The sequence below is a fragment of the Mirounga angustirostris genome, unplaced genomic scaffold (assembly GCF_029215605.1).
Source record: "Mirounga angustirostris isolate CCGP_5_RB_7025 unplaced genomic scaffold, mMirAng1.0.hap1 SCAF_2, whole genome shotgun sequence".
In the NCBI taxonomy this organism is placed as follows: domain Eukaryota; kingdom Metazoa; phylum Chordata; class Mammalia; order Carnivora; family Phocidae; genus Mirounga; species Mirounga angustirostris.
Window position 1 is genome coordinate 21,550,481 of NW_026991710.1, and position 27,072 is coordinate 21,577,552.

Here is a 27,072-nt window from a genome sequence, read left to right on the forward strand (position 1 = left end):
TGAACTTCATATGAATGGAAGCATATAGTATGTACCCTTTGATGTTTGACTTCTTTTATTCCACATTATGTTTCTGAGATTCAGCCGTATTGTATGTATTTGTGGGCAATTTTTTTGCATTATAATGTTCTACTGTATTGATATACCACACATTTATTTATTCATTCTGCTGTTGATGAGTATTTGGGAAGTTTCAAGTTTGGGGTATGACAAATAAGGCTGCTATGAACATCCTAGTATGTTTCTTTTGGTGAGCATATGTATACTCCACTGTTGAGTATACCCCTGGGAAGACAATTTCTCTCTCCTGGGGTTTGCATAAGTTCGGCTTTAGTAGATAATTTCCAAAGAAAAAACCGTAGTACCAGTTTACACTTCCACCAACAAGGTATGAGAGTAGAAGTTGTCCTATATGTTTGCTAATGCTTGATGTATGCCATCTTCTTTGTAGTCATTCTGGTGGCATATAGTTACACAATATTGTGGCTTTAATTTTCTAGTGTCATGTGAGATATAAGTATTACTACCATTTTAAAGTTGAAGAAGTGGAGATGTTAAGTAACTTGCCCAAGGTCACAAAGCTAGTAAGTGCTAGAACCAAGATTCAAAACTAAACAGTCTGCCTCCAAAGTCTGCCATTATATGCTGCCTCCCCTCCTAGCCCCTTTAATAGTCCTTTTTTATTTTATAAGAAGATATCAGATATCTTACAGAAGAAGATACTGCTATGGTTTAGATGTTTTTATCCTGAACTATTTTGAAGTTCTAATCCCCTAGGTGATGGTATTAGGTGGAGCCTCAGGAAAGTGATTAGGTCAGGAGGGTGGTGCACTCACGCATAAGATCAGCGCCCTTGTGAAAGAGCTCTCTAGCTCCTTCCACCATGTGAGGACACAGAGAAGAGGCAGGAGTCTGCAAACCAGAAGAGGGCATTCACCAGAGCCCAACCAAACTGGTGCCCTGATCTTAGACTTCCAGTCCCCAGAACTGTAAGAAATAAATTTCTGTTGTTTATAACCCAGTCTGTGGGTGTTTTATTATCGTAATCTGAACAGACTAAGACAGATATCTTCTATTTCTGTTCATGGCCAGTGATAGCCATATATATAACAAAAGGAAAAGAAAATAATAATAATACAACCTTGAATGATATTTATGTTTTTCATTTTTGAAATAACCCATGAGAATTGCTTAATATTATTCTAAATCCTATAGTAGCTATGCTTTAGAAAGCCTAATTGTTTTCTTAAACTGGAGTATAGTTCTTTCTTCTTTGATTCACTTGTGACACAACAAATGTGAGACCCTGCTAAGGGCCAGACACTAGTGAACACAAAGATATGACATAATCTTTACTCTTGGTGAAGATATAATGGAAAGTAAGATTCAGATAAGAATCAGTGTAGTATTTGCTATTATTACATACAAGGCATACAAGGGACAGTTGGAGCAGAGGAAGGAACACTACATCTGCTAGAGGAGGCTGATAGTCTCTTTAGTTGATGCAGTTGTTTTTATTCTCTACTCCTCAAAGCAGGACTGCTAGAAATTGGGAGGAGGGAATCAAGTGCCAAGATGGTCACCAGGTTGCCAGGGGACCCAGGCTCTACTTACCCAGACAGTCACATGTAAGTTCATGGCCCTTAACACATGGTTATCCCATTTATTAGAAAAGGCAAACTAATCACTGTTGTAGAATCTAACAAATCCAATTAATAGTTCCTCCTTTCTCAGCTGGTGGGAAGAAAGAGGAAGAAAGGAAATTGAAAAAATGATTTTCTCTGGGATGGGGAGAAGAGCTACAATCTTTCCCTCTCATAGTTTCATAATCTTTTTTTTTTTTTTGCTCTAATTTTTGAATAACATTTATAGTAGTATAATGTGCATACTGAAAAGGACACAAATCCTAAGTATACAGATCAGTGAATTTTTATGAAGTGAAAACACTTGTGAACCCTCTGACTAGATCAAGAAATAGAGTATTACCAGCATCCCAGAAGCCTCCAAGTACAATTCTAGACTCTACCACCTCCATGGGTAACACCTATACTGACTTCTAACACCATAGGTTAGTTTTGCCTATTTTTTACTTTATAGATATGGGATCATACAGTTGATGATTTCTACTATTGATGGTCATTTGAGTTGTTCCCACTATTTGGTTATTACCAGTAATGCTGCCATGATATTCTAGTATATGTCCCCTGGGGCACATATGCATGCATTAAGGTATATACCTGAGAGTAAATTGCTAATTGTCCTAGGATGTGCATACATTCAGTGTTAGTAGGTGCTGCCAGTTTTCCAAGTGGCTGCACTATTTACATTCCCACCACCTTCGTCTGAAAAGTTCATTTGCTTCATTTCCTTTGAATGTAGAATTGCCCGTTTTTTATTTTACCATTACAATGGGTGTGTATTTCATAATGGTTTTAATTGCATTTCTCTGATGACTAATGTGGTTGAGCCTCTTTCCATAACTTTACTGGTCCTTTGGGTCTCCTTTTTTGTAAAGAACCTGTTCACATGTTTTGCCTATTGTGTCAGATAGTTGTCTGTCTTTTCCAGGAGTTCTTTACAGGTTCTAGATACAAGTCCTTTGCCAGGTATATGTATTGCAGATATATTCTCCCACTCTGCGACTTACCTTTTCACTCTCCATGGTGTCTTTTGATGAATAGAAGTTTTTTCTTTTTTTAATGTGATTTAGTTTATCGAGTCTTTTCCCAGTATGATTGGTACTTTAAAAGCAAATCTTTGGGATGCCTAGGTGGCTCAATCAGTTAAGCACCTGACTCTTGATTTTGGCTCAGGTCATGATCTCCAGGGTCATGGGATCCAGCCCCACGTTGGCCTCCGCACTCAGTATGGAGTCTGTTTGAGATTTTCTCTCTCCCTCTCCCTCTCCCTCTGCCCCTCCTCCTGCTCTCTTGCGCTCACGTGCTCTCTCTTTCTCTCTCTCAAAATGAATAAATAAATAAAATCTTTTTTTAAAAAAAGTAAATCTTTCTTTCTCCCATATAATCTTTTAAAATGGCATTTGTATAGTGGAATTTTACCTATAATAGCATTAAGGCTTTTTTCAGCTATGCTTTCATAGCAGATTAGAGAGCAGAAGTAGGGTTTTGCAAATGAAGCTGTCAAGATGAGTAGACATTTTTCTGTTGTGAAAAGATATTCTGTTTTATTTTTTATTTTTTATTTTTTTAAATTTATTTATTTGAGAGAGAGAGAATGAGACACAGAGAGCATGAGAGGGAGGAGGGTCAGAGGGAGAAGCAGACTCCCCGCCGAGCAGGGAGCCCGATGCGGGACTCGATCCAGGGACTCCAGGATCATGACCTGAGCCAAAGGCAGTCGCTTAACCAACTGAGCCACCCAGGCGCCCTTCTGTTTTATTTTAACAAAGGAAAATTATCAGTTTTTTCTTCTGATTAAATGTACTTATTTTTAATTTCCATAAACTTTAAACAACTTAGAAAAAAGATTTTTCTACATATAAAGATACATATTCTTGTAGTTCTCTATAGAGCCAATCAGCTTTAAAACAGTATCAATAGCAGAAAAAATATACCTAATATTGTTCTAAATGTGGTTGATCATATTTGTGTCTAATAATTTTATTTTATCATTTTTAGAACTTTTTGAAAATGAGCATGTACGTATTGGGCAAAAAGGTAAGCTTTTGATTATACTTATACTTTCTGAAAATGAAACAGTCTGAAGTAAATGTCTGCATTCTATACCTCCAACTGAAATTCAGTCTCTAAAAAGTTAAAAATCTAAAAAAGAGTAATATTTAGTTGTGTAGTTAATATAATGGGAATCTTTATAAAGAGGAGAAATGCATCATTTTGGCTTCATCAATAAATGTTAGATAAAGAAGCACACAGATGGTTCACTAAAAAGGAAATAATAAATGCAGACACACATTCTTCAAGAATGTTAGCTTACTCCATTCAGCAATAGAATTTCATTTTAAAATCAAAGAGGCAGGCTCTCTCTTTGATGCACCGACACACTTTTCATTAGTGTTAATGGGAATATGCCCTTGCATCAGGAGAAACTATAACTTTCATGCTTCTCGATGACTGTTCACAATGGTAAGACTTAATAGCCAAAGCGGCTCTTAGTGTTCCGGGGAATAGTTTTCCCCTACCTTTTGAAGATTCTTTTCCTTGTTTTGTCTTTGAAATACGAAGTGCAGGTAAGTCTTTGGATCACAAAGTACCTTCTATGGCAATTGTACTGCCATGTTCTCAACTCCCTAGTTCAGTTTTTCAAGAACATGTTTATTCAAGACTTCATCATTTTTCCCTCATATGTTTGACATTTGCATTAAACACAATTGCAAATTAAAGGATATGTCTCATTTCTTTTTATTTTATATGATCCCTTTATTTCTTTAGGTTATGTCATTTTCATTTAGTATAAGCTTTTATTTTTCCCTTTTAAGAAGAAAATAATAAGAAAACTTATGTTAGATAAATACCAGCAGTTGTCTGGTATATCTTTTTTTTGCTTGTTTTGTTTTGTTTTGTTTGTTTGTTTGGGGAGAGCCTTTATTTCCAGACTTAATAGTTGGTATTTTCATTAAAGAAAATAAAAATGAAAATGAAAGCAAAAGGATAATATATTAATTTTGTGAACTTGGCTGCTTACAAATAGTTTTTGGCCTTCTTAAAGGTTATTAGATCTTTTATTTTTTACCTCTTTTTAAAAAAAAATCTCTCTTTTCTGTTGATTTTGGCAGATAGCTAGGAAGTCATCTAATAAATTAGATATCTTACATCCTTCATAATTCCTTTTTTCTTTTTTTTTTATATTATGTTCAATTAGCCACCATATGATACATCATTAGTTTTTGATGTAGTGTTCAACGATTCATTAGTTGCGTATGACACCCAGGGCACATCACCTTTATAATTCTTAACCATAATACTTCAAATACCATACTACTTCCAAATACTAGAACATTCATAACTTAGAGAATATGCATAAGAAATTTGAGTTATTTGTAAATATGACTTTACTTGATCATGGAACCCAAAGATTATATATATATATATGTACAGCTATAGTTAAAGCAAAGTGATTTCCAGATACTTACATTAAAAACTTTTACCAGATTAGGTAGAAGGTGGGGGAATTTAAGGCTTGACACGTATAGGGCTGTAAACAGGGCCACATCAAAATTCAGAGAGTAAAAGAAGGTTGTCCAGACGTGATGTAATGTTAGATATAAGATGAAATGTTAGCTTCCCCAAAGATATTTTAATTAAGGATTTCAGTGTTATTTCTTACATTATGAATTTTCTAATGAGATCTTTCTACACTTCTGACAGTTCTAGCAGAACAAGATGGTGCAGCTGCTCAACAGTATATCCGACAAGGAAGCCCCACGGCACTGAGAGCAGACTTATGGGCTCTCATTTTGAATATTTCCAGTCAACCGGAGGTAAGAAGGAGAAAAGATGGGCCAGATTTGAGCTATTAATATTTATTCTTCAACGACCAGTTACTCAAAATAGAAATACTTTTGTTTCTTTTTTTCTCTACTTTGGTTTCTTAGTCTAATGTATTTACCCCCTTTTTTATTTTCAAAGTCACTATAGTTTTGAGTTCCAAGACAAGATTAACAGAATTTAATCACTGTGTGCTTAACATAGAAGTTTTTGTTATTGATAATTAGTTGGTTACTTTAAACTTACAGGTGCAAAAAGCCGTAAATAAAATTGTAAGAAATGGAGTCCGCCAGTGGAGGTCAGTGAAGACATCTGGTAGAACTGTGTTGTTAGAATAGGGAGAAATAAAGAAGGACCACCCCACCCAGTATATGTGAATGAGCCCTTGCTCCCTACAGTTACTTTTGAAACATGCACTATTTTTATGGTTCTAAAAATTGACATATTATATGGGAATATTATTTTTCTAAGTATAGGAACATTTTATTTTAGGAAATATAATGAATATGAAGAGAAATCACCAACAGACAGGTAATAGATTCAATAAAGAAAAATGATATAAGACATTGATTCCTTTTGAAAAAAATTTTACTTTTTTTGCTTTAAGCCCATTGATCATATAATCCATCCACTTAAAGATTTTAATAAATAGCAAACTGATACTTCCCTAGCCTAGTCCTTGAAAGCATGGGTGTTGGAATCATATGGACCTGGTTTCAACTCCTAGCTTTCTCAACTTATTTGAAATGAGTCATTGAGCAAGTTAAATTTCTTGAAACCTCAATTTACCCATTCTTAAATATAGGTAATAATATTTATATCATAGAGTGGTTGTGATTAAATGAAATGATGTATGTTAGTCTTCTACCATAGTGCCTGACACAAATGGTCACCGTTAATGGTAGTAATAAAATAATACTTACATGTTGCATTTATTATGTTACAACTTAATTATAATTTATAATAATGCAGTTTTTAAGAAAATTAAATATTATAATAAAAACTACACCTCTTACCTTTGCAAATTATATACTTATGTGCTTGTGTATATATGTATGTTTTAAATCTCTGTGATCAGCACTGTCAAAAATCACTTCCTTTTTGAAAGAATAAACATTATGATTTATTTCAGAGAAGTTTTAGACCAACTGATATTGCTGATTTTTTTTTTTTTAGAGATTTTATTTATTTACTTGACAGAGAGAGAGAAAGCAAGAGAGGGAACAGAAGCAGGGGGAGCAGGAGAGGGAGAAGCAGACTTCCGGCTGAGCAGGGAGCCCGATGCAGGGCTTGATCCCAGGACCCCGGGATCATGCCCGGAGCAGAAGGCAGACGCTTAAGGACTGAGCCACCCGGGCGCCCCAGATATTGCTGATCTTTTGTGGTGACACTAGAAGTAACAGTTTACAGAATAGATGTTGAGTGTATATTGGGCATTTTTTGTGAGTGTATCAACTCTTGGAGAAGAGATGGTAACTCTTGTTCTGATCTAACCGTGTAGATGACCTACCAAGTTCACTAACCAGGCGCTAGATTAACAAAATCTGTCTCTCCAGAGGAATTAACTGCTGCTATTTTAGGAACAAACTTAGAATTTTTCCAGAAGTATCACCCTAGAATCAAAGTAGTAATCCCAGATAGTGATTGTTTATTATAATGTACAAAGGCAGTTTTTACACTTGAATTTTGGAGCTAATAGTCATCTTAATTTTTAAATGCAAAATGGCAAGTTTGTAAATAGAAATTAATATTATCAGAAAAGCAGTTTTGATTTTATTGAAGCAAACACCTTCCATCGCTTACACTTATTTTCAGCTGTAAAAGTATGACCTCAACAAACTGGAACAAACAGTTCCAAATAATTGTTATAGGTAGTACATTAGAGGGAAGGGGGGGGGAAAGAAAGGGAGAATGGTTGCTTCTTATCAAGAATACTTCATCAGAACTTTTTGTTCAATTACTTTTCAGTCATTTAAAATAAACTACACATAGCATCATAATTAAGGAGTTAGAGAGATTAAGTGGAATATTTCACATTTCACACCCATAGGATATTTTTAAAAATCTTACCTCAACAGAAAGACTGGATATAATGCTTTAAGTTCCTAGTAATTAATTTATTTCACTAGAACATTACTAACTTTGATTTTTTTCTCTTACTAAGAAAATAAGTGATAAGTTTAAAAGGATTGCTTTTATATATTTTCTTTTATGCAAATCTCTAGGTGTATATAAAAATATACATATTTAGTAAACATTATTCAGATTTTAAACATTTTTGCTTAATTTCAGTTTGCTAATTAAAGAATACAAAAAATTTCTCTATACTTTGCTCTAGGTACTCCCTTACTGATAAAATCGCCAGGACTAGTATTAATATTTAACATTTCCTTTAGTGAGTTCATAAGGTTCCCCACAACCTTACGCGGGTCCACAACAACTCCTGACCTTCCTAGGTTTTCGTGGTCAGCTCGTTAGTCTTCACAGTGTCTGTTTTTGACCTTCACTCGCCTCAGCACTTCTTTGCGGAGTCTTAGTGAAACACCTCACCTTCTCCTACCCAGAGAAAACAGAAATCATCCTAAGAAACTCATTCAGATTCCTTCTACCAAACCTGTAAACTTAACTGCATCAGCACCTGTTCTTGCCTCCTCTACTTTTGTAGCTAAACCTTCTGAAAGAAAAGTCTATGGTGGCAGCATCTACTTCCTTAAAATCATTAATCACTCAGTCTACTATAGTCTGGGTGTACACCCCACTACAGGACTATAACTGCCCTAGCTAAAGTCACCAAGGAACAGTGGACACATTTTAGTCCTTGCGTCTGCTGCGTTTGATACTCTTGCCTACTCCACCCTTGAAATATTGGTCTTTAGTTTGCCCTAGTTTCTTAGTTCTTCATTCTCTTGTTCTCCTTTTTTTGTGTGTGTCCATTTGGGTTCCTTTTTTAGACCTTAAGGGCTTGTATTTCTAAGAATGCCATTTTGATCCTCTTTTCATTCTGTACATGTTTCCTGGACTGTCTCATCCATAAGTCACTTACTCCCTAATGGCTTTGACTCTGGGTTCAACCAAGCTCTCTCTTAAGCCTAAAACTTTTATTTCCGGTTGCCTACAGAACTCCAATATGTGGGGGTCCCTGGGTGGCTCAGTCAGTTAAGTGTCTGCCTTCGGCTCAGGTCCCAATCTCAGGGTCCTGGGGTGGAGCCCCGCATTAGGCTCCCCGCTCAGTGGGGAGTTTGCTTGCCCCTCTTCCTCTGCCCTTCCCCCTGGCTCATGCTCTCTCTCTTTCAAATAAATAAGCAAAATCTTAAAAAAAAAAGAACCCCAATATATGTTCTGAAAGTATGCCAGACTCATGATGTCTAAAAGAAAAGGCATAATCTTTACCTCGATGTGTTTGTGGTCCTCCAAGAGATGCTCTATTGTCTCTCTGCACCACGCAGTTCTCTTCCTGAAAAAAACCTTCTCAGACTTTTGTCTGCGTGGAGACTCCTACTCATCTTTCTCAAACACAGCGTATTCCATCACCTTTTCTGAGAAGCTTTTCTAACATTCTCTCCCCTATCTTGTCTTCTCCCAGCTCCGTCACCGTTACAGCTAGATACTTCCTTCTCTTTTTCTCCCTTCATAACCAGGGCAGGAGCAAAGGCCTAAAGACAGAGAAAAATGTACCATACTTCTTACTTTATTTGGCTGCCACTTTTTCTTTGTTGAGTGCCTGAGGACAGAGATTTTTTCCCTCTTCACCATCTGTGAATGTCAGTATCTTGCATAGTGTCTAGATGTTTAATGAACTGTAAAATGTTATGAATGTTCTTTGAGGTCTTTCATTTCCTGAGAGTACATTTCCTTTTTTTCTTTAGTTAAAGTAGTGTAAGTCTGCATAAAATACCAAACAAATATATGTACTAAACTTTAAATATTCTCTGATACTAAAAATTTGGGCTACTTTGTTTTTCAGAGATTGCTTTTTATAATTATAATTTATTACTCTTAAATATCTATATTACTGGAGCTTATACAAAATATTCTTTAAGAATATCCTGTTATATTATTGGTAATCATTGCATTTTATAAATACTTATGTATTTTATAGAATAAAATTAAGCTATTAATATAAAAATCATCCCTTATCACTATAACATTGTTATAATTTCAACTCTCCTATCCATGTTTTTCTTTCATTTTATATGGATAAATTACACTAAAAGTTATTGAAACCAAACACCATAGACTGGAATTGGGAAGACTCGTTCAGCCAATAGCCAGTTCTATAATGTTAGCTAAGGCAGTTAACTTGACCAGATCTCATTTTCTTAATGTGCAAATAAGGCAAATAGATTAGATATTTCAAAGGTCCCTTATAGGTCTCAAATTGTCTGATATGCTTTTTTTTCTAGAATTAAGAGATTTTTGTTGGTAGCACTGTTAGATGTCAAGAGTTATAGATGTTCAGTTATTCACAGCATTTTGAAGACGTATTTCTTTATGGAAGCATACTGCACTACAATTAGAATTTTAATGACTTGCTTTTAATAAAATATTTATTAGCTTTCTAGCATTGGTCATGAAGGATGTTTATTAATTTACAATAAAAAGCATTACAAATGCAATTACAAATTACTATTTAGAATAGCAATTAAAATGAAATTCCCTGTGGGAGGTGCCTGGTTGGCTCAGTTGCTAAGCATCTGCCTTCGGCTCAAGTCATGATCCCAGAGTCCTGGGATCTAGGCCCACATCAGGCTCCCTGCTCCATGGGAAGCCTGCTTCTCCCGGTCCCACTCACCCCTGCTTGTGTTCCCTCTCTCACTATGTCTCTCTCTGTCAAATAAATAAAATCTTCAAAAAAAAAAAGAATTCCCACAGGGAATTTCTGAATTATAGGCAATAATATAGATGTGAATACATGTTTGCAGCATATATTACCTAAAGAAATATTTTCTTTGATTTAACTTCACTTTTTTATGTTAATATAAACCCAACATTTTTTTTTTTTTTAAGATTTTATTTATTTGACAGAGATAGCGAGAGCAGGCACACAAGCAGGGGGAGTGGGAGAGGGAGAAGCAGGCTTCCCGCCGAGCAGGGAGCCCAATGCGGGACTTGATCCCGGCACCCCAGGATCATGACCTGAGCCGAAGGCAGACGCTTAATGACTGAGCCCCCCAGGTGCCCTAAACCCAACATTTTAAAATAGCAAATTAAATAAATAATAAATTGAAATCACTCAGGGTGCCTGGGTGGCCCAGTCGATTAAGCATCCAACTCTCGGTTTCAGCTCAGGTCAGGATCTCAGGGTTGTGAAATCAAGCGCTGCGTGGGGCTCTGCGCTCCATAGGGAGTCTGCTTGAGATCCTCTCCCTCTGCCCCTTCCCTACTCATGCATGTGCATACTCTCTCTAAGACAAGTAAACAAATCTTTAAAAAATATAAAAATAAATTAAAATCACTCAAATCACTCAAACTAAAATGATTAAGACTTGATTTTTTTAGAGCAATTTTAGGTTTATAGCAAAACTGATAGGAAGGTGCAGAGATCTCTCATATACCTGCCGTGCCCCACACATGGATTATCTCCCCAGCTGTCAACGTCCCCCGCCAGAGTGGTACATTTGCTACAATTGATGAACTTTTATGTTGACATATCATAATCACCCAAAATCCAGTGTTCACCTTAGGGTTCGTCTTGGTGTTGTACATTCTAAGGGTTTGGACAAATGTATAATGACAGGTATCTATCCTTATAGTATCATACAGAAGATTTTCACTGCCCTAAAATTCCTCTGTGCTCCACCTATTCATCTCTTCCCCTCCAACATGCTAGCAATTACTGATCTTTTTACTGTCTACATAATTATGCCTTTTCCAGAGTGTCACATAGTTGGAATCATATATTATGCAGCCTTTTCAGATTGACTTCTTTCACATAGTAATATGCATTTAAAGTTCCTCCATGTCTTTTCATGACTTGATGGTTCATTTCTTTTTAGTGCTGAATAATATTCCATTGTCTGGATATACCACAGTTTATCCATTAACCTGCTGAAGGACAACTTTTGGCAACTATGAATAAAGCTGCTATAAACATGAGTGTGCAAGTTTTTATGTGGACATAAATTTTCAACTCCTTTGGGTAAATACCAAGGAGCAAGATTGCTGGATTTTATGGTAACAGAATGTTTAGTCTTGTAAGAAACCACTAAATTGTCTTCCAAAGGGACTCTACCATTCTGCACTGCAACCAGCAATAGACACGAGTTCCTTTTGCTCCACCTCCACCAGCATTTAGTATTGTCAGTGTTCCAGGTTTGGGCCATTCTAGTAGGTGTGTAGTGGTATTTTGTTGTTTTAATTTGCATTTCCCTGATGACATATGATGTGGAGCGTCTTTTCATATGCTCGTTTGACATCTGTACATCTTCTTTGTTGAGGTGTCTGTAAAGGTCTGTTAAGCTCTTTAGCCCATTTTTTAATTGAGTTGTTTGTTTTCTTATTGTTGAGTTTTAAGAGTTCTTTGTATATTTTGGATAACAGTTCTTTATCTGATGTATCTTTTACAAATATTTTCTCCTGGTCTGTGGCTTGTTTTCTCATTCTCTTGACGTTGTCTTTTGCAGAGCACAAATGTTTAATTTTAATGCAGCAAGCTTATCCATTATTTCTTTTTATGAATCATGTCTTTAGTATTATATCTACAAAGGCATCACCACATCTAAGGTCATCTCAGTTTTCTCCTGTTATCTCCTATGAGTTTTATAGTTTTGCACTTTACACTTAGGTCTGTAATCCATTTTGAGTTAATTTTTATGAAGGGTGTGAAGTCTGTATCTAGATTAATTTTTTTGTATGTGGATGTCTACTTACTCCATCATTTTTTGTAAAGATTGTTTTCTGGTTTTTTTACTCCCTCATATTTCCTTTGCTCTTTTTATCAAAGATCAGCTGACTATATTTATGTGGGTCTATTTCTGGGATCTGTATTTTGTCCCATTGATTTATTGGTCTGTTCTTTTGCCAGTACCACACTGCCTTGATTACTATAGTTTTATAGTAGGTCTTGAAGTTCAGTAATATCAGCCCTCCAATTTTGGTCTTCTTCAATATTGTATTAGTTATTCAGGGTCTTTTACCTCTTTATATAAACTTTAAAATCTCCTCCTTCTCCTTCAATATTGTGTTGGCTATTTTGGGTTTTACCTCTTGATACAGACTTTAGAATCAGTTTATCAATATTCACAAAATAATTGTCTGGGATTTTGATTGGGATTGCATTGAATCTATAAATCAAGTTAGGAAGAATGCACGTCTTGAATCTTGACAATACTGAACATGGAATATCTCTCCACTTACTCAGTTTTTCTTTGATTTCATTCATCAGAATTTTGTGGTTTTGCTCATATAGATCTTATACATATTTTGTTAGATTTTTACCTAAGTTGAAATTATTCTTTGGGGGGCTAATGTATATGATATTGTGTTTTTAATTTCAAATTCCCCTTGTACATTTCTTGTATATATGAAAGTGATTGGCTTTTGTATATTAACATTTTAATCTTGCAACCTTGCTATAATTGCTTATTAGATCCAGGAGGTTTTTTTGTCAAATCTTTTGGATTTTCAACATAGACAGTCATATCATTTGCAAACAAAGACAGTTTTATTTCTTCATTGTCAATCTGTGTACCTTTTATTTCCTTTTCTTGTCTTACTGCACTAGCTAGAACTTCCATCATGATATTGAAAATGGTGGTGAGAGGCAACACCCTTGCCTTGCACTTAATTTTAGGGGGAAAACTTTGAGTTTCTCAGCATAAGGATTAACATTAGCTGTAAGTTTTTTGTAGATATTCTTGTTGAGGAAGTTGAGGAAGTTCCCCCTCTAATTCTAATTTATGAGAGTTTTTATTATAAATGGGTGTTGGATTTTATCAAATGCTTTCCTTTATCTATTGATTTAATCCTGTTTTTTTTTCTTTTTAACCCATTGATGTGACAGATTACATTAATTGATTTTCGAATGTTGAACCAGCTTTAAAGACCTGTGGTAAATCCCATGTGGTCACGGTGTACGATTCTTTCTATATGTTATTGGATTCAGTTTTGCTAATATTTTGTTGAGGATTTTTTTTTTTTTTTTTTTTTTTTGTCTCCATGAGTGATATTGGTCTGTATGTTTCTTTTCTTGTGTTATTTTTGTCTGTCTTTGGTATTAGGGTAATGTTGACCTTGTAGAATGAGTTAAGAAGTATTCCCCCGCTTCTGTTTTCTGACAGAGATTGTAGAGGATTGGTAGAATTTCTTTCTTAAACGTTTGGTAGTGAACCCCTCTGGGCTTAGTACTGTCTGTTTTGGAAGGTTATCCATTATTGAATCAATTACTTTAACAGTTATAGGCCTATTCAGGTTGTCAGTTTCTTTTTGTGTGAATTTTGGCAAGTTGTGTTGTTCATATAATTGGTCCATGTCATCTAGGTTATCAAATTTGTGGGTATACAGTTTTTATAGTATTCCTTTATTATCCTTTTAATGTTCACAGGATCAGTAGTGACGTCCTCACATGCATTTCTAATATTAGTGGTTTGTGTCATCTTTTTTCCTTAGTTAGCCTGGCTAGAGGTTCATCAGCTTTATTGATCTTTTCAAAGAACCAGCTTTTTTTTTTAAAGATTTTATTTAGAGAGAGAGAGAGCACGTGCATGCACACATGTGAGAGGGGGAGGGGTAGAAGGGAAGGGAGGGAGAATCTCAAGCAGACTCCCCACTGAGTGCAGAGCCCAACATGGGGCTCGATCCCATGACTGTGAGATCATGACCTGAGCTGAAACCAAGAGTTGGATACTTAGCTGCCTGAGCCACCCAGGTGCCCCAGAACCAGTTTGGTTTTGACGATTTTTCTCTACTGATTTTCTGTTTTCAGTTTCATTTATTTCTGCTCTAAATATTATGATTACTTTTTTCTGCTTACTTTGGATTTAATTTGCTTTTCTTTTTCTAGTTTCCTAAGGTAGAAACTTAGATTATTGATTTTAGATTTTTGTTTTCTAATATATTCATTCAATGCTTTTATAAATTTATCTTTAAGCACTACTTTCAGTGCATCCCACAAATTTTCACAAGTTGTTTTCATTTTCATTTAGTTCAAAATATTTTAAATTTATCTTGAGAGTTCTTATTTGACCCATGTGAATGTTGTTTAATGTTCACGTATTTAATCATTGTCCAGTTATCTTTCTGTTACTGGTTTCTAGTTTAATTCCATTGTGATTTGAGAGCAGATGTTGTGTGATTTTCATTCTTTTAAATTTGTTTAGGATGTTTTATGACCCATAATTGGTCTGTCTTGGTGAATGTTCCATGTGAGCTTGAGAAGCATGTATATTCTGCTATTGTTGGATGAAGTAATGTATAGATGTCCATTATATCCAGTTAATGGTGTTGTGTTCAACTTTATCCTTTACTGATTTTCTACCCGCTGTATCAGTCCATTTCTGATAGAGAAGTAATAAAGTTTTATTTCAATTGGAAATGTATGGTTTATTTAATAAATAATGCTGATAATTAACCATCTTCCTGAAAGAAAACAGACCTTTTGCTTATGACATATAAAAATAAGCTTCAGGTAGATTATAAGTATTTAAATAAAAAATATCAATTTTAGAAAAAAATAGAAAAATATTTGTATAAACATGTGGTAGGATAGCCTTACCTAAGGCAAGCAAGAAAACCCAAAGCCGTAAGGAATTTTTATTTTGTTATTTATTTTTTTTAAAGATTTTTTTTTTTTTTTTTTTACAGAGAGAGCGACAGCGAGAGAAGGAACACAAGCAGGTGGAGTGGGAGAGGGAGAAGCAGGCTTTCTACCGAGTAGAGAGCCTGACATGGGGCTCGATCCCAGGACCCTAGGATCATGACCTGAGCCGAAGGCAGATGCTTAATGACTGAGCCACCCAGGTGCCCTGCCATAAGGAATTTTTAAAAAATTTGTCAGTGTATGCCCTAAATAAGAATCAAACAACACTTCTTTTTTTTTTTTGAAGAAAAGGTATTTGTAATACAAATGACAAAGGGTTAATTCCTCACTGTAAATAGCCCAACAAATTAATAAAATAAATAAAATCTAATAGAAAAATAGGTAAATGTTATGAAAGGCAAATCATTGAAGTATAAATTCAAATGCCCCATAAGCATATGAGAGGATGTTCAACTTTATTGATATTTGGGAAAGTGCAAATTAACACAACAGTAAGACCATATTTTTCATCCATGAGAAAATTAAAAGAGGTGAGGATATAGGTAAGTTTTTGCTCTCATGTCTTGCTGGTGGGAATTTGAATTGATGATTTTTGGAAAATGATCAGGCAAATTGTAGTCCAGCTAATATATATATATATATATATATATATATATTAGAATATATATTTTTATATATATATATATAAAACCTTCAGCCCATGTTCCTTCCTTTGCCAGTGTATCCCATAGATACAAAAGCACATGTGTATAAGGATATCTATTACAGTGTTACTTGTAGTGACAAGCAACTTCCATATCTATCTGTAGGAGAATGATTAAATAAATGGTGATCTCTCTATGGCAGAGCTTTAAAAATATAAAGCATATGTAGCTATCAAGAAGAAAGATAGATGTATACCTATTAACATAGAGGGATGACCATGCTATATAGCTAAGTTAGAGAAGCTGAATAATGAGTATAGTATGATTCCAGTTTATGTTTAAAAAATGACAACTAAAACCCCTACATATAAGCATATATTTACACAAGCATGGAGAAAGTTATAGAAGAATACAAATTATAAATAATGTTACAAATACAAATAACATTAGTTTCTTTGGGAAGGCAGAATGGGAAAAGGAAGGATTATTACCTTTTTCTTTATCCAGCTTTAGATTCTTTTACTTCTTTAATAGTCACATATCAGTTTGTGATTTTAAATTTATTTGATTTTTTAAAAGAGGCATACCTCTAAACTTACCAGCTTTTCCATGCTAATGTTTGCTAGAAAACATTAAAGTATAATACTAGGCTCTTTGTCAGTTGTCAAGGATTGGTATTTGAATTAGGTACTGTTCCTGTCTTTAAGAATGTTCTTTTATGGGGTGCCTGGGTGGCTCAGTCGTTAAGTGTCTGTCTTTGGCTCGGGTCATGATCCCAGGGTCCTGGGATCGAGCCCCCCATCGGGCTCCCTGCTCAGCAGGAAGCCTGCTTCTCCCTCTCCCTCTCCCCCTGCTTGTGTTCCTGCTCTCACTATCTGTCTCTCTGTCAAATAAATAAATAAAATCTTAAAAAAAAAAAAAGAATGTTTTTTTTATTCTAGTGAGAGAAATGGATTCAATAAATACAATGGAAGTTAAAATAAAATAATTTTGCCTTAGTTAAGAAATCAAAACATCATAAATAAGAGCAAAATAAGGCTTTTTATTAAAATTAAAATGACTAAAAATAGCCAGTAAATCTCCAGATTATCTTTAGGCAAAGAGCACTTTGACCCAAACCAAAGAACTGTGCATTAAGCATCTTTCCAGATTAAGAAATCATATTTCAGGAAACATAGGGTCGGACACCATCCTGCCAAGGCAGCTATTCACAACAGATATTCTTTGTCCCACATGACCCTTCCCCTCACCTCTTCCTTGTCTGAGGCAGAGTCTTCAGAAAGAGTCTTACAGATTGGTGTGTACCTGGGGAGCCAAGCAGTGTTTGCAGATGGGCAGAAGCCAGGGCTGAAAGTGCCTGGAAGATGTTTGGAGGCATTGGGAGGAACACAAGAGCCAGCTAAAGCAATGAGATGATATTTCCATCTGTCTTTAAGACAACTATTATCCCCTTGATCCTTACCTTCATTCTATATTTTGAATGCCTGACCAACTATTAACCTGATGCTTAACTGGATTATAGTCTCAAATCCCTCCTCCCTCTTTCCTTCCCTCTTTCCCTATTTTTCCTTTTTCCTTTTTTCTCTCCTTTCCATCTCCCCTCTCTATCTTCTATGTCTTACTCTCTATTAAATTAAACATTAGCCTAATCTTTTCACTATGTACCATTAATCAGATTTTATGGTGTTATGGGATCATATTCTAATATTAAAAAAACCTGACTTCTTCATATGCTATGTTGCCGGAGTGGGTCTCTCGTAGGAAAGGACAGCGTCGGCGAATGAGGAGACACAGACACAGGATCAGGTTGCAAGCGTCTCCTCCTGACAGCCTCGGAGGAACTTTATTTATATGTTAGGATATTTTTGTTTTTCCAAATCTTAGATCATTTTCTGGATTACAGCCATAGCCTTCTTTCATTTTTCCTTTGTAATGATTAACATGACCTTTATTGATTTCTGCTTATTGGCTTTCGCTAAAACTAAAAAACAGTACACAAAGAGAAAGGTGCTAGACAGAGCGTGACCGTCTTGTTATTGTTATTTATATATATATAAATATATAACAAGTATAACAAGAATTCCACTAATTCTTCGTGGAATTAGTTTCATTATGATTGCTTAGATAGGCGTAACTAAGATGAGTAGTCACTTTATCATGAAACCCCAGAAATATTCCCACAATTATAAAGATTGCCATAAATAAAATGAAAAAGAATAGCAGGAGCCAGCCCAGAAATATTCCCACAATTATAAAGATTGCCATAAACAAAATGAGAGAGAATAGCAGGAGCCAGCTGTGGAGTCTCCGGTTTTCAGGATCGTCCCCCATACTTGGACTTTGTCAAACAGCATGAGTAGCTTGGCTCGCGCCATCTCCCCCTTTTTTATTTTTGGCCTTCAGTTGCAAAGTCTTCAATTCCAAATGAATTTGTTTTATTCCTCTACTTAGTAATTTGACGAAGACTGGAAAGAGAAACAAAAGGGAGATAATAATTAGTGCTGATATACCTAGATTGATGAGGGATGGAAACCAGGCAGTAGTGGAGGTGTATTTCTGCCAAGTGGCAAGAAAGGAATCTGCAACTTCTGAGGCTGTGGCTGAGGACGCATGTGCCCAACTAATGTCTTTAATTTTTTCTTGCAAGGAGCTTAAGTCCAAGGATACATTATCATTGCTCCATATTCCCCATAGGTGATTTTTGACGTTGTCCCAAGGGACAGATGAGGAATCATAATGGTGGGGAGTGACACAGATCCATTTATATTGTGCATGGCATCTAGTGGTTAACCGAGTTTTGAGATTTTGAATTTGATTTCCTGCCTATAATATAGTTTCCTCTAGAACATTTAATCGTGCCTCAAACTTCTTGTCTATTTGTTCCTGCAAATAAAGTGCAGTTGAAATATTCTGGGTTAATCTATCCACATGATGTGCAGTATGTATTTCCTGTACTAAAGCAGTTGTAGATATAGCAAAAGAACTTATGATTCCTATAAGAGCAGTAATACCTAATATAAGTGCTGCAATAAATTTCTTAGGGTGGCATAAGGCTTTATCTACAAGTTGAATCGTATACATGCCAGGATCATCATACCAATGTTCTTCTAATTTTACAGGTAACACTACATAAGGAGGTTGATGAACAACTATAAAGACAGTTGGGGGGCGCCTGGGTGGCTCAGTTGTTAAGCGGCTGCCTTCAGCTCAGGTCATGATCCCAGGGTCCTGGGATCGAGCCCCACATCGGGCTCCCTGCTCCATGGGAAGCCTGCTTCTCCTCTCCCATTCCACCTGCTTGTATTCCCTCTCTCGCTGTGTCTCTCTCTGTCAAATAAATAAATAAAATCTTTAAAAAAAAAAAAAAAGACAGTTGGTCCAACAGTTGGATCAATGCAATTAGTTAATATACATTTTGAACAGGATACATAATAGGTATGATTAATCTTGTTTACTTGTAATTGGCCATGACCTTGCACCAAGAGAGCATGAGGGGGACCTACACATGCCGTGACCACCTCCATATGGTCAGGGCGTCTAGGCCTTTTTTAGTTCCTTTAAGACCTTATAAGGGAGTGGTTCCCACTGAGTTTCGTCCCATTCATCATCAAAAGTCACTGGAAAACATTTAAAAGTTAAATCCCCATCTCGCAAGACCTCCTGTATTGCTCCCTTAAAGCCAATATTCTTAATAGGTGGCAAGGGTTTTTTACGAACTAAGGCCTTGTTCTGTGGAACTTCTGTCTATGTAGATTAATCACAGAGCCGCATTTAGGGGCTGTGGCGTTTGCAAAAAGTTCCCAATCTTGTTCATGATATTTAGCAGCCTCCTCCTCAAGGGCTACCTCATCTTCGGAGGACAATTGATTGTCTCCCCCTTCAACTCTTTTATTATCTTTGTCCTCATCTTCTGATTTCATTTCATTTATTACCAGTACTTGAGAGGCTGATTTTTGTAATAGAGGTGTCTCTTCAGTGGGGGCAGCGTTATGTGTCTCCCGTAATTTTTTGTGTAAAGGCTGTGAGCTAGGCATAGGATCTAACATATCTCTTAACAATGCCCATAAAGAGAATGCCTCCACGGGTACATTTTCAGGACCATGGTTAGAATAGTATAACCACATTTCCTCCCCTATCTTGTTCTATGTTCTAATATCGAGACTACCATCTTTCGGAAACCAAGGGCAACAGGTCTCTACAAAGGTAAAAAATCTAGCCAGTTGAGCATGAGTAACCTTAACACCTCTTTTGTCAATCATATGCTTAATAATATCAATAAAGAGTCGTCGTTCCTTTGACTCCTTATGGCCCATAGCTTCTCTAAGTTCTGTCTTTCTGCTCACTCTTAACTCTGTATTCCTTCACAGAGGGGTCTGCAGTACCCATGAGCAGAGTCCTATCCGTCCCTGTAGAAAGGCTTACCTAGTCGAGCCCCACATGTTGGGCGCCACTTGCCGGAGTCCAGCTCCAGCCGGGGTGGGTCTCGTAGGAAAGGACGGCGTCGGAGAATGAGGAGACACAGACACAGGATTAGGTTGCAAGCATCTCCTCCTGACAGCCTCGGAGGAACTTTATTTATATGTTAGGATATTTTTGTTTTTCCAAATCTTAGATCATTTTCTGGATTACAGCCATAGCCTTCTTTCATTTTTCCTTTGCAATGATTAACATGACCTTTATTGATTTCTGCTTATTGGCTTTCGCTAAAACTAAAAAACAGTACACAAAGAGAAAGGTGCTAGACAGAGCGTGACCGTCTTGTTATTTTGTTCTATAGAAACTAATTCTTCGTGGAATTAGTTTCATTATGATTGCTTAGATAGGCGTAACTAAGATGAGTAGTCACTTTATCATGAAACCCCAGAAATATTCCCACAATTATAAAGATTGCCATAAATAAAATGAAAAAGAATAGCAGGAGCCAGCCCAGAAATATTCCCACAATTATAAAGATTGCCATAAACAAAATGAGAGAGAATAGCAGGAGCCAGCTGTGGAGTCTCCTGTTTTCAGGATCGTCCCCCATACTTGGACTTTGTCAAACAGCATGAATAGCTTGGCTCGTGCCACTATGTGATTGCTTTTACTAGCTGGGATGATTTAGGATCTTTAACCTTTTTATTTTATAATAATTTAGATATTAGAAAAGCAAAAAACCTTCTGGATTTTTGTGTAGGTTCTAGGGCCTGGTTTCCTGGGATCAAATCTTACTACCTTTGTGGCCTTGGACAGCAAGTTGCTTTTTTCTCTGGATCTGTTTCTCAAATATAATTGGGAATAATAATCACTGAGCTATTTTATTTTGTTGGTATGGGATTAAATGAGTTAACCCATGTATGGGTTAATAAAACAGTTTCTGGCATCTAATAATTAATAAATATTATTGTATTTGATATTAAAGTTAGATAATGGTTAATCGGTTTAGCAAACGTTGATTGAATACCCACCAGGTGCCCAGATCTTATCCTAAGTGATGGGATTAGGTATGTTTATTGAGTATCTACTATTGGCCAGGCATGGAGAATATAGAAGTGAATAAAATGAAGTCCTCTTGGTGTTTATGATAGTATTAATGATTATTACTTATTAAAATTTGAGGCTGACTTTATAAATCTGATTGACCTTTAATTTTGTTTGCTTGTTTTACTTTTAAATCTAGGATATCTTATATTATGAGCAGCTTAAGACCAATGTGATACAGCATGACCTTTTGGTGGACAGTCTAATCTATAAAGTAAGTGAAGGTGTACATAGTTTTTTCATTTCAGTAATATCGTTAAACAATTATTGTGAGTCTTTAACATACAGGACCTGTGCTTTGTATGATGATACGTGTTAACCTTGAAAAATAATTGTAAGTGATCTTTGTACTTGTAAAGGTAAGGTTCATTTTCAAAATTTGTAGTCTCCAGTCAATATTATCCTCCTTCCCTTTGAAGCTGTCCTCATGATTCTTTCCTGATACTCCCATTTTTGATTAAAAGAATGATAAACATTTCCACACAAACCGAATAAAAATGCAACTGAAAGAAAAATCAGACTATATTTTTGAGAGTCAAAATCAGACTAATATTTTTATCTTATTTATCTCATGATTCTTTAGGGCCAACTTGCTTATTCTCTTGTATTGAATTCATTTTTATTTTTAATTTTTTGTAGTTTTAGACATCTGGTCAAGCACATCTCAAGGTTTATGATAGGAATACGTTGAGTTTTTGTCTCTAGGCATCTGATATTGAGTTGGGAGTTGAGATGTAGATAGTATAAGCATGATATAGGATATGCCTGATTCTGGATTAATAATTGGGCTATTCAAAAGACTTGGATTTTTAATTTAGGACTTGTAAGATAGAGAAGAAGGGCATATTATTTCAGGCCTCAGAAATGGGAGAGAGAAAATTACAGGTTGAGGACCTGAAGATTTTTATGGGTGGAACGTGACCAAGGTTAATAACAACAACACCTGGCATTTAATGACTGTCTACCATGTGCCATACAGTGTTCCAAACTCTTCACATAGATTGTCCTTAATCCTGAAAACTACCTTAAGAGTATCAGATACCAGCATTTAGGTATCATTTATAGATAAATGCACCTTTTTTTTTTCCTGGGAAAAAGCCTTACATTCAGTAAAATCATACATTAAAGATAATAGAGCTTATGGGAAAAATAGTGTTGGGGTAGCTTTTGCAACTTTGTAACCGGAGCACGAACAAAAACAATTATTGATAGTTTGGAAGATGAATTGGATAGCCGGCAGGCTGCTCCTGCAGGAGCTATTAAAAATGTACAAATATAATGAAGTAGAAATGCTAACAGAATGCAGGTGGGAGTGGTAACACTGGGCCCCTGGGGCTGCTGTTAAGGTGGGCACAAGAGGAAGAACCTAGGAGTTGTGTGGCCCAGGGGTGTGCCTGTCTGGAGAGGGAGCTCCTCATATGGTCATTTGTTTTTAATTTTCTTGAAATGCAATTATAAGGGCTCATGCCTGTGCAGCAGCTGAGCTGAAGGCATTTTTCCTTTCTTGCTGAAGGTTGTAATTCTACTCTTGCCATTTTGGCACCCCTATTAAAAGAAAAGTTGCATGTGAACCAACACAATTTCCATGTTATAGCAGATATCGTTCCCTTACCCCCCAGCCACGTACTGACATGTGTTATAGCAAAATAGGAAGTACTGTTGTTTTACCATTTTACAGATGAGGGAACTGAAGTAAAGAAAGATTAGAGAAATTAGTTAAATTCACATATTAAGTAGCAAAGTCAAGATTTGAATGTAGATAACTTCACAACCGTACTTTTTAAATCACTATTCACTACAGGAATCTAAGTCTTGACTCTCTCAGAAGTTTTACATAGGTTTGGATCACAGGTACTATTGTTAACTGGGGTCAAACAGTTGTGCTCAGGGGATTATTTTAGCACTAGCATTAAGAGATCTATTGAGCTTTCATGCCTTTCAACCATTTTTCTATTCAAATGAAGAAGACTCACAAGGGAAGTTCAGAAAGTCAGGGAGGGCTAGCATGAGAATTCTCTTTGCTGCCAAGATGAATTTCAGTTTGAATCAGTAAAGGAAGAGGTAAACAGTTTGTATCTGAAAAATTAAATGTAAGTTTTAGTAGAATCAATCCTGACAGTCCACAGCTTGAATATTTTTAGGAAGATACCTGTCTCTGGTTGTTCCTGATTTGTGTGTGTTGAGCTTCGCTGATCTTTTTGGAGCAACTCCAAATGTTATTAAAGTCAGCTTTGGAGAGAATGGGCATTTAAAAAAATTATTTGAAGTTTCATTACAGCTTCCTATGGCAAAGACTAATTTTTAATTTAACTGAAAATAAAGTAAAATTATGTTAGTGGTTGAAGGAATGGATGGAACAAGGCAATACTAAATTTAGAACATCACCAAACCCTCCCTAAGCCAAATTATTCAATAATTTTTGTTTTCTCTAGACTGTATTTTTTTCCCACAAAGTTGCCTTGTATCCACACTTTCTACAGTTTTGCACCACTTACTATGACCTGACAGTTTATACCAGTGTTTCTCAACCTTTTCTTCATCATTAGCTCCCTGAAGACAAAAATTAATTTTTCTCTAACATAAAAAAATTAAATACCAAAGAGTAAGATTTGGGGGCCTATAAACCACTGTAATATGTGAAATTTTTTGGCCTTGGCGAACTAATTCTCACCCCCTTAGAGGTAATATCATCTCTATTGAGAATGCACGATCTCTGCTTCTACCCATATTGTCTTCTGACTTGGAAGACTGACCCCTTTCTTTTCTCTTAATTTGTGTCTTTAAGTTTTTCTAGACTTAGCACATATTCACTACCTCCAGAATCATCCATAATTCATTTCATCCTCCCTTGATTGCTACTATACTCAACGGCCTGGTTGAAATTCGTAGATTGAGCAATATTATCTTGGATTTCTTTAATATTTCTTTATAATTGTTCCCATATTTCTGTGGTGAGATTGTAGACTTCTTGAAGATAAACAGTTGTTTGTGGGGCAATATGCAATGACTTGCAAATGAATAATCACAATGGTGTGGAAGATGTTTGGTATTTCAAGGGAATGGCAAGAATGTGAACTTGAACAGTAGAGGATGATTTTGGAACAGTAATTTGGGGCCTTGCTATGGTTTCTTCTGGATCTTATGATTGCATCTGCTTTTCCAACTTTAAAACACTTAAATATTAGATTAAAAGAAGATAAAAATTAAAATAAATAATAAGGAATTACTAACAGAACCTAAAAAGTTGTGGGCAATTTGAGGTCCAGTAATGTATATATATTATTAGTCAAGTAAATTTATAGCAGTGATGAAATCTAATTGAGACATTTCTAATCATACATAAGTAAAATCATTACAGTGTTATTTCTAAATAATGCATTTATGTCGTAGTACTATAGACATATTCCTTTAGGTTCTTTTCAGTACTCTCTACCTTTAATTATAGGATGTGAAGTTGACAGCAAGCAATGATGATTATTATTTTGTATTTGAAGATTATTTATATCAGGTAAGTTGAAAAATCAAAACATATAATGTTCTTGTTTTAAGTGCTCTAATTCATCATACTTTAGGAGATATCTCTGTTTTTAACTGAATCCTCCTGAAATCTAAACCATGTTTGTTTTTTATCAAATATTCTAAGTTTAGAATAAGGTTAACTTTTGTTCTTACGTGGAATTGGGTGGGAGAATAACAGTTCTCAAATGAGTGTTTGGACTGTTTCTTTTGGTCATATTTGCTATGACTAGGAGAGGTATAGGCACGGATTCTTAAACTGGGTGTTAAATACATACTTAAGCCATCCCAAGATGTTTAGAAAAAGCATTTTACATGACACTTTTCTATTAAAAAAAGTATTGAATAAATAATTAAATGTTTTGAAATCAGTTTGAGGTGTCTTGATTATTCTTTGATCATCTCATATGCTGATGTTGTAGATGTTTGGGTCCTTACCTAAGTCTTTTTTGTATCTACTAAAATTAAAACATCTTATCATAAATAGAAAATGTGTAATTTATATAGAATTGCCTAGATGATATTCTTTTTTAAAAGATCACACATATATATTAATAATTTTATTTTGAGTGTCAATATAAATGTCCTGGTGAAAATATCTACTTTCCACGTAGTAATTTCAGCTTGAGTAAATAGAAATCAGTTCCAGTTGTTTGGATTAACAGATTTCTGTTGGTAATAGTGGTAGTAGTATGCATCTGTTTAAGAAAAAGAATTAAAAAAGAATCTCTCAAAGTTTAATTATTCATTCAAAGCACTGAAATCCAAAGACTTTATTGATAAAATTAAATTTGAAATAACCCTAGAAACAAATTTAAGAGGATTTTAATGATTTCACATATGTGATTAATTTTTTATTTTAAAAAATAGTAAGGATTTAAAATTCCATTTTTAATGTAAAGTCAGTTATTAATTAAAATTTAGAAAATACAAAAATCTGAAAGTTTATTTACTTATGTCACCAGTATATATACCCCAGTGTCTAATTGTTAGTAATCAGTAAAATTCTGAATATATGGGTAAAGTTAACATTTCATTTATATATTAATGTTATTTTACTGATGACCTCTAAACTTAAGAAAATTGAGTGGATATTAGCACTTTTGGAATGGTAGCATGGAACCATCCCCAGCAAAAAACTGGTGAAAAATTATTTTAAAAACAAAAATATTTTAAGTATCTGAAAATGGTCCTAAGGTCATACATCAAATCAGAAAAAAAAAAAAAATTATTCAAGAGAAGCTACTAAATCCCCAGTAAGAACAGTCTGTGGCACTTGAGCCAAGACACACTCTCTCCTTCCCCTCACCCCGAGATCAACAAGACAGAAGCTTCAGTTCATCTGAGTGTGACCAAGAAGATGGGGTTCCCTTTCCCTTTAACTTCCAGTCAAGGGCTACACTAGCTCTATAGAAGGTGTAGGTAGCCAGTATTTCTCATATCCTTTAGCTCTTTGTTGCAGCTGCTAAATTCCAGAATATTGCTGCCAAGTCAGAAGCTCCCTTCTTCCACCTGCCCTCCACTCATAGGGTAGGCCTCTGCCCCAAATGCTCTACCTGCTCTCAATAGGCTGAGAATACTGGGGCCCCACTTCCCTCACCCCAATTTGCTCATAGGGTGGCAGTTCCTCACTGGGGGAGGCAAGCTGAGAACACCAAAAGTTTACTGTCCCCAACCAGTGTCCTCAGAAATCAGAAGTGGGCCATAGTCCTACTCCTAGCTCCAGAGCAGTGACTCAGAGATTTTGTCCAGGGACATAAGAAAAGCGACCAATGAAGCTGTCCACAAAGAACTGACTTTAAGTGGAATGTGGGAAGTTCAAGTTTAATGGGCTTCTCTAAAACAATGGAGATTTTAATGATAGGCAATTAAGAGGAGACAATTAGCTTCATGAGAGTAACGAGCTAAAACTACAAGCCACCTAGTTTACCAGAGAGACCAGAGAAGGAGACAGCTGGGAAGAGCCTTGCCTGGATAGTAACAAATTTCAAAGACTGGCCTCAAAAATGACCTCTGTGAAGGATTCAAAATTTGATTGTATCCGACTGTGGTACAATTTATACCTGAGAATGTTGTTGAAAACAGTAGAGCAATCACCTGGCAGTTAGTGGAGCCGAACGTCTGGTTGTGAAAAGGGGGGGGGGGGTGCAGAAAGCTTAGCAGAGAGGTC

The 27,072-nt window shown here is 35.7% G+C and overlaps 1 protein-coding gene across 6 annotated transcripts in view; it reads left to right on the top strand.

The window, feature by feature from the left end:
- The window catches only part of TBC1D19 (TBC1 domain family member 19), a 156,658-nt gene that overhangs the window by 70,597 nt on the left and 58,989 nt on the right, over window positions 1-27,072 (top strand). For 5 of the 6 annotated variants that reach the window (XM_045881361.3, XM_045881364.3, XM_054508978.2 and 2 more), the window contains 4 exons: window positions 3,639-3,677; window positions 5,346-5,458; window positions 21,526-21,600; window positions 24,832-24,894. In XM_045881361.3, coding sequence (XP_045737317.1) covers window positions 3,639-3,677; window positions 5,346-5,458; window positions 21,526-21,600; window positions 24,832-24,894 — 290 coding nt within the window. The remainder of the gene's footprint in view (window positions 1-3,638; window positions 3,678-5,345; window positions 5,459-21,525; window positions 21,601-24,831; window positions 24,895-27,072) is intronic. The other variant, XM_064584351.1, reaches the window with a different exon arrangement.